This window comes from Anomaloglossus baeobatrachus, chromosome 11 (assembly GCF_048569485.1).
Source record: "Anomaloglossus baeobatrachus isolate aAnoBae1 chromosome 11, aAnoBae1.hap1, whole genome shotgun sequence".
NCBI lineage: Eukaryota > Metazoa > Chordata > Amphibia > Anura > Aromobatidae > Anomaloglossus > Anomaloglossus baeobatrachus.
In genome coordinates this window covers 18,022,726-18,030,793 of record NC_134363.1, presented here as the reverse complement: position 1 = coordinate 18,030,793, position 8,068 = coordinate 18,022,726, and the positions used below count along the sequence as shown (strand labels likewise).

At 43.7% G+C, this 8,068-nt stretch overlaps 1 protein-coding gene across 2 annotated transcripts in view; it reads left to right on the top strand.

The window, feature by feature from the left end:
- The first annotated feature begins 211 nt into the window (after positions 1-211).
- The window catches only part of LOC142257110 (uncharacterized), a 76,167-nt gene continuing 68,310 nt past the window's right edge, over positions 212-8,068 (top strand). Inside the window, exons 1-2 of one of the 2 annotated variants that reach the window (XM_075329197.1) lie at positions 212-384; positions 5,143-5,262. In XM_075329197.1, coding sequence (XP_075185312.1) covers positions 228-384; positions 5,143-5,262 — 277 coding nt within the window. In that variant the 5' untranslated portion in view covers positions 212-227. The remainder of the gene's footprint in view (positions 385-5,142; positions 5,263-8,068) is intronic. The other variant, XM_075329195.1, reaches the window with a different exon arrangement.

Sequence of the window (8,068 nt, the reverse complement as noted above, 5' to 3'; positions counted from 1 at the left end):
GTAATATATGTACACAGTGACTGCACCAGCAGCATATTAAGTGGAGCTGTTGAGTATAATACACGGTCTAGCTTTCAATCAGTACAAGATAAATAATGTAATATATGGATGTAGCTCCTGACCGCCATTTCCTGATAGATTAATCACGTCTGATGTAATACAGAGGCTTTTACTGTCCTGCTCTTCGCCGTCTCCATTTTATTCGTCCCCTCCCTTTAGCAATTTTAATGCATGAACTTAAGAAGCCAACACCCCGGTATAATGTAAAGCCCAGCACAGACCTCACAGTAAACTACTTGTTTGCAGCTTCCTCCGGGAACTCCAGAGTCATGAAAAGCTCATGTCTCCTGCTCATCTGCATCTTATGGAGCATCTCAGCTACAGGTGGGTACCGGTACCTAGACAGGGGGATGGTGGAGCCAAGTGACCTTAGTGGATAAAATGCAAAATGCTATGATGAATCATTTGTTTTCGTTTTGTAAATATAGTAAAAATCTTCAATAATCTTTTGGTAAAATTGTTATGATAATAGTACAAACAATTGTAATTTTCATATGAATGTTATTTTTATATTTTTATCTGTTTTAGTACACATTAAAAATGGTTACGTTTCTAAAATTAAACATTTAATTTTAAGTTTTAACTGATTAACATTCTTTTTTATATTAGTTTATATTATGACCTTTATATATTGCTAGCTGTGGCATCCGTCGTTGCCCAGGATAGTAACTGTCTCTCTGTCTGTCTCTCTTTGAGTTTCTGTCTGTCTCTGTCTGTCTGTATCAGTCTCTCTGTCTGTCTCTCTCTATCTCTGTGTCTGTCTGTCTGTCTCTCTCACTGTCTGTCATTCTCTTTCCCTTTCTGCTTGTTCCAGGTCTCTTTCCAGGCTTGTCTCTTTCCCCATCTGTCTCGTTCATTGTCTGTCTCGTTCCCCATCTGTTCCATTCCCCATGTATCTCAATCCAGATCTGTCTCTTTCCAAGTCTGTCTCTTTCCAAGTCTGTCTGTCTCTTTTCCCATCTGTCTCTTTCCCCGTCTGCCTCGTTCCAAGTCTGCCTCGTTCCAAGTCTGTCTCGTTCCAAGTCTGTCTCGTTCCCCGTCTGTCTCGTTCCCCGTCTGTCTCATTCCCCGTCTGTCTCGTTCCCCGTCTGTCTCGTTCCCCGTCTGTCTCGTTCCCCGTCTGTCTCGTTCCCCGTCTGTCTCGTTCCCCGTCTGTCTCGTTCCCCGTCTGTCTCGTTCCCCGTCTGTCTCGTTCCCCGTCTGTCTCTTTCCCCGTCTGTCTCTTTCCCCGTCTGTCTCTTTCCCCGTCTGTCTCTTTCCCCGTCTGTCTCTTTCCCCGTCTGTCTCTTTCCCCGTCTGTCTCTTTCCCCCTCTGTCTCTTTCCCTGTCTGTCTCTGTCCCCCTCTGTCTCTTTTGTTGTCTATTTCCTTGTCTCTGTCTCTTTCCTTGCCTATTTCTCTTTCCCTGTCTCTTTCCTTGTCTCTGTCTCTTTCCCTGTCTGTCTCTGTCTGTCTCTCTGTCTGTCTCTTTCCCTGTCTGCCTGTGTCTTTTCCTGTCTGTCTGTGTCTATCTTCCTCTGTCTGTCTCTTTGACTGTCTGTCTCTTTGTCTGTCTCTCTCTGTCTCTATCCGTCTCCCCACCGACATCTAATTACCACACACATAAGCTTCTTTTACTAATAATTTATTTTGTTCCTATAGCAACAGCTGCTATTAATGAACTAATAGCTCTCAGCTCCATTCACTTTAATGGAGGCAGGATTTTTGGAGAGTAACTGTAAAGCGTGGGGTTAAATTTTCCCATCCAAACATAGTCTATGACATTCCCTGAGTCACATGAGGCGTCTGTGCAAACGTTGGTGATTTTGTGATTGTAAATGCAACGGTGCGGATTCCTTTAGCGGACGTATACACACATACATACATACATACATACATACACACATACACTCAGCTTTATATATTAGATATAACATTGGATTCTTTTACATATCTCTTTACTCAAAACACTGATTAGCAATGATTTCAAGCTAATAAAACTCGTTTAGAATTTCCCCCAAAAATGATGATGGTGAAACTAAATTCTCAGGATAGGTGCAGGTCACATTGATAGAACTTACATCTAATACACATTTATGGCATGTTATTATGAGAATACCTGTATAAAAATGTTTGCAATTCTCAAAATTAAATGGTATCTAACTTGGATACAATGTTAAAATTGGACTTAATTTTATGTTCAAAGATATTTTTATCCTGCGCTGCCTGAGGACATTTTACGTGAAATGTTACAGGGAGCCAACTAGCAGTGGATTGAGTATCGGAGCAGTACTATGTGAGTCGGGTCTTATGTATATATTCCTCCCTTGTCTGCTTGGTTTAACGCTCCCCACCAGGGGGCGCAGGTACACTGGAATGCTGTAGAGATTCTAGGTGTAGTGAGGCACTTGCCCGCTGGGGGTCACCAGTACCAAGGCAGGGACGGTCTGCAGAGTGGTCGATCAAGCCGAGTGTCAGAAGCCAAGAGGTCACGTCAGTACAGAGGAGCAAGAGAAGCCGAGATCACGTGCAAGCCGGTGGTCAGTAAGCCAGGAAGTAGCTTCAGGTAAAGAAGGGGAGCATAGCCATGGTCAGGGGACAAACTGGGGTCCAAAGCCGAGAGGACACATAGGTATAGACTAGAGAGTGGGGCCGGGGTCACAAAACAGGTCAGGGAGACAGGGAGTACAGACAATACGGGAAGGACAGAGGTCAAGGAATGGCACGTATGGTAATGGTATTCTGGCCATAGTACCAACCAATACCTCATATACTGTATATTTTATATATGTTTTTGCACATAACATTTGACACAGTATACAACCAGGCCCCTTAAAATTAGGCCTTGCATACTCGAATCCCCGTCCCTGTATTGTGAACTTGGATAGTACTGGTCGAATAGTATGGGCGTGACTAATAGGTGCAAGAAAGTTACTGTGCACCTATATGTGGGAACAGCACCCTATACAAGCCATTTGTGTGCAATTACTTCATACATTCAATTATCCCCTCCATGATTGGAAGTGTTTGAGTGATTTGCCTCTTTTGCACCTGTGATGCCTCCACTTTATTGGGGGTCTTGCTGCATCCTGCTAGTGCATTAGTTTCTTGGCCTGGGCAGGTTAAAACTGCTGCCCTCTCTTTGCTGTAAGTAATCACAGTCTTTAAAGTAGTCTTGAATTGGCAACCCTGCCAGAGCAAAGTAATGGCCATTACCAGGAAAGCAGAAAGAATGTAATGAGTCTAGGCATTAGTCATTAACAAAGTCAGAACCAAGTAGGACCAGAAACATCAACACAGATATCAGGTTTAGTTTCCAAAGAACAAGACATCCCAAACCGGGACCAGTAGTTCCATTGCCCCCGTACCAGGCTATAGCCACTGTCTCGCAACATTTGGTTCACCCACAGATTTTCTATTACTACTGGTATAGTCTGCAGTCACAACCTATGCTCCTCCAAATGATGGATACCACGAACAAAGCATATATATCAAGCTGCAGACAGCAACACCCCCCCCCCATCATTTTAAAGAAATGGTGGCATTTTTTTGTAAGGCAAGAACATAGCGGTAGCCAGAGTCAATGCCAAGAGTTGTACCTCAAATACCAAGAGAATGGTAGACGTTTCCAATACAGTAGTAGACTGGAGACATGAAACAAGATCAGCGAGAGGAGCAATCAAATAGAAACCTTAAAATATCAGAGAAAGGAGCAGGGATGGAGGGAACTACAGAAAGTAATGTGTTTCTATGGCCTGATGATACCTTCTGCTGCTTAACTAGGTAAGAAACCATCTTTCAAACTAGTTTCCTTAACACATGATCATTGATGGATATTTGCCAGTGGGAATGAGAAGAAGGTGTACTCGGAGTATGTCAAGCAGTCGTAGTGGATGGCAATGATGTTGGTAATGAGGGTGCGGCCTGGTTGACAGAAAGATGAGTGCGTCAAGAATTGGGAGGACAATCGGAGACTTGCTCTGTTTAGTGCCGGGCTTTATTTGCCAAAATGACCAGGTAGTTGGTAGTCCATAAATTATTTTCATCTTGCAAAGCCAAAAAATGATTTGGCAGCAATGTGTAAAAGAAATCATACCGACAAGATGCCTACACGTACAACTGACCAGTACTCCGCAGACTTTCATGCTCTGTTGAGTAGAGATGAACAAACCTTTGTAGGTTTGGTTCGCTGGCCACAAGCGAACCAAACCTCTACGTGTCCAAACCTTGTACAATGAGGTTTGGAAACCTCTGATTGGAACTTTGAGTCTTCGCCCACACTCAACCAGCCATAGATAATTTCCAGGGGGGTGGGCGAACATTTTCAAACTTTTTTTGTGGCACACTACATCCGAGGACGCTGTTGTTCCCCCTATTGCAAACTGTTCAAACACTGCAAGTGGGCTGAGCACCAAGTGTACCTGAGCACAGAGTTGCACGTAAAGTATCCGAACTCCAAACCCGATCTTTGAGTTTTAAATTTGATGTTTGGTTCAAAAGCCGAACCTCAGATTCGCTCATCTTTACTGCTCAGCATTTTCCACCAGAAGCACATGCTCCATCACCTTTTCCAGAGATGACAGCTGAATAAGCTCATATTGCCAGAGAGGATTGTTAAGCTTCATGTCACCTATGCTGTTGAACACCAAGGCCAACACTCTAATGCTAGGATTCTGTGGGCTACAGGACTATGGAACAGAATAGAAACAGATGTCATTGACAAAATGTAAATTAATTGTGCAATACTATGTGTTATGGTGTCAGAAAAGGTGGATTGAGCAGAACTGGCTTATGCTGATAGTGTCACTGTCAGAGGTTACATCATCTTCTTGTGATTGATATTGAATCTGTAATACATTCCATGACACATTCTGCTTTACATTTTGGTTTAACTTACACTTTGGACACAAACATAACATATAATTTGTTTACATTTCATTTTAGCGAACCCAGGAAAAACATGCATTCCAGTAGCAATACATGGAAGGGCGCACATGAAGGCCAAAAAAGGCCTTCGTCAATTTCCAATTTTTGCAGTCACCTTCTTCACAAACTTTCTTTACATTGAGTTGTCCTAAATATGTGACTCTTTCATCTGTTTCAGATGTGCCAATCTCGTGTGTAACATGTGTGGGAGAAAGTGAAAAGTCCTGTAATGGAACTGCACAGAAATGTTCATCCGCCACTGATGATTGCATCTCGGTGATCGAAGAACTCAAGTTAGGTGAGTTAGAGGGTCTTATCACAAAGACTCAGGGGTTAACCTCTATAACTCCCAACAATCAGTTGTGTGTGCATGTATGTGCTCAGTTTTTAATCTGCTTATATGCATTTACACTCTTATGCGTGTGCATGTATGTGCTCGGGGTTTAATCTGTTCATATGCATTTACATACTTATGTGTGTGTATGTGTATATATATATATATATATATATATATATATATATATATATATACACAGGGTGGACCATTTATATGGAAACACGTAATTAAAATGGGAATGGTTGGTGATATCAACTTCCTGTTTGTGGCAAATTAGTATATGGGGGAAACTTTTCAAGATGGGTGGTGAAAATGGCGGCCATTTTGAAGTTGGCTATTTTTGATCCAACTTTCTTTTTTCCAATGGGAAGAGGGTCATGTTAAACATCAAACTGATTGAGAATTTCACAAGAAAAACAATGGTGTGCTTGGTTTTAACATAACTTTATTTGTTCATTAGTTATTTACAATTTTATGACCACTTATAAAATGTGTTCAAAGTGCTGCCCACTGTGGATTGTGGATGCAATCCTCTTCTCCCACTTTTGACTAGAGATGAGCGAACCAGTCCCGGTTCGGCTCGAGATCGGTTCGCCAAACGGAGGTCCCGTTCGAATTCGGTTCGTCGAACGTTCGACGAACCGAACTCGAACTGCATAGGAAACAATAGCAGGCATTCACAAACACATAAAAACACCTAGAAAACACCCTCAAAGGTGTCCAAAAGGTGACAAACAACTCACAACACAACACAAACACATGGGAAAGTGACAAGGACATATACTCATGCGAAAACAAAACAGCGTTACGAGGAAAAAGAGGACGAGACACAGATATAGGCATGGCACGCCCTTCTAAAATCATGTAAAACACCGCAAGGTGACTCCAAGCGGAGTCTCCCTTTTTTCCAAAAATTGGGGCCCACACACACCCACCCATTCAGTGGCAGCACTTGTGCCCCAGTTATACACTTCACAGCTAGATTTGCATGAAGCACATTCAAAAATACGCCATAATTAACTGTCCCCAGGATGACTCCGGGGTAGGTAGCAAAGTCTTTCCTGATCCCAGCTCTGTTCATCTTGGATCATTTATAAAAAACACAGCAAGGGTTACTCCAAGCGGAGTCTCCCTTTTTTCCAAAAATTGGGCCCCACACACACCCACCCCTTCAGTGGCAGCAGTTGTGCCCCAGTTGTACAATTCACAGCTACATTTGCATCAAGCACATTCAAAAATACGCTATTCTTAACCGTCCCCAGGATGACACCGGGGTAGGTAGCAAAGTCTTTGCTGAACCATGACTTGTTCATCTTGGATTCTTTTAAAAAACACAGCAAGCAAGGGTTACTCCAAGCGGAGTCTCCCTTTTTTCCAAAAATTGGGCCACACAGACACCCACCCCTTCAGTGGCAGCAGTTGTGCCCTAGTTGCAAACAGGATGTTTTGATTTGCATCAAGCACATTCCAAATCCACAAGCATTTACTCTCCCCAGGATGACACAGGGGTAGTAAATTCCTTGTGGATCCATGACTTGTTCATTCTGATGAACGTTAGTCTGTCCACATTGTCACTGGACAGACGCGTGCGCTTATCTGTCAGCACACACCCAGCAGCACTGAAGACACGTTCAGAGACAACGCTGGCAGCTGGACACGACAAAATCTCCAAGGCGTAAGTGGAGAGCTCTGGCCATTTTTCTAGATTTGAAGCCCAAAAGGAGCAAGGCTCCATTTGCAAAGTCATGGCATCGATGTTCATTTGGAGATACTCCTGTATCATCCTCTCCAGCTGTTGACTATGTGTCAGACTTGTTGTCTCTGGTGGCCTTGCAAAAGAGGGTCTAAAAAAATTATGAAAAGATTCCATAAAATTGTTGTTACCAGCACCAGATACAGTCCTACTGGTACGGGTAGACTGTTGAAGATGACGAGACCGTCCCATGTTTGTCAAGTTACAACTGGGAGAATCACTCCCTGCACCTGCACGGTTGTTTGGTGGAAAAGCCGAGCTAAGATCGAGTAACAGCTTCTGCTGATACTCCTGCATACGTGTGTCCCTTTCTATGGCTGGAATTATGTCACAAAATTTGGACTTGTACCGGGGATCTAATAGTGTGGCAATCCAGTAGTCATCATCACTTCTAATTTTGACAATACGAGGGTCATGTTGGAGGTAGTGCAACAAGAAGGCACTCATGTGTCTTGCGCAGCCATGCGGACCAAGTCCACACTGTGTTTGTGGCATAGAGGTGCTAACCGTTCTTTCTTCCTCTGACATCTCCCCCCAACCTCTTTCAACTGAAATTTGACCACGGTCTCCCTCATCTGCTGAGTCTTCCATGTCCATGGACAGTTCGTCCTCCATTTCTTCATGTTCTCCTGCACCTTCCTCAACATCTCGCCTGCTACCATGCGCCCTTGTTGATCCCTGTCCCCCATGGTCCCATGCCTGCCACGTTGGTGATGATGAACGTCTGGACCTTGGTGATGTTGTTGTGTCTTGCGCATATGAATCCTCCTGTAGTTCATCCCCTTCCTGTTGTCCCACCCCCTGACTCCGAACAGTGTTTAGCGTGTGCTCCAGCATGTAAATGACTGGAATCGTCATGCTGATAATGGCATTCTCAGCGCTAAACATATTCGTCGCCATGTCGAAACTGTGCAGAAGGGTGCATAGATCCTTGATCTGAGACCACTCCATCAGGGTGATCTGCCCCACCTCTGCATCTCGTTGGCCCAGGCTATACATCATGACGTATTGCAC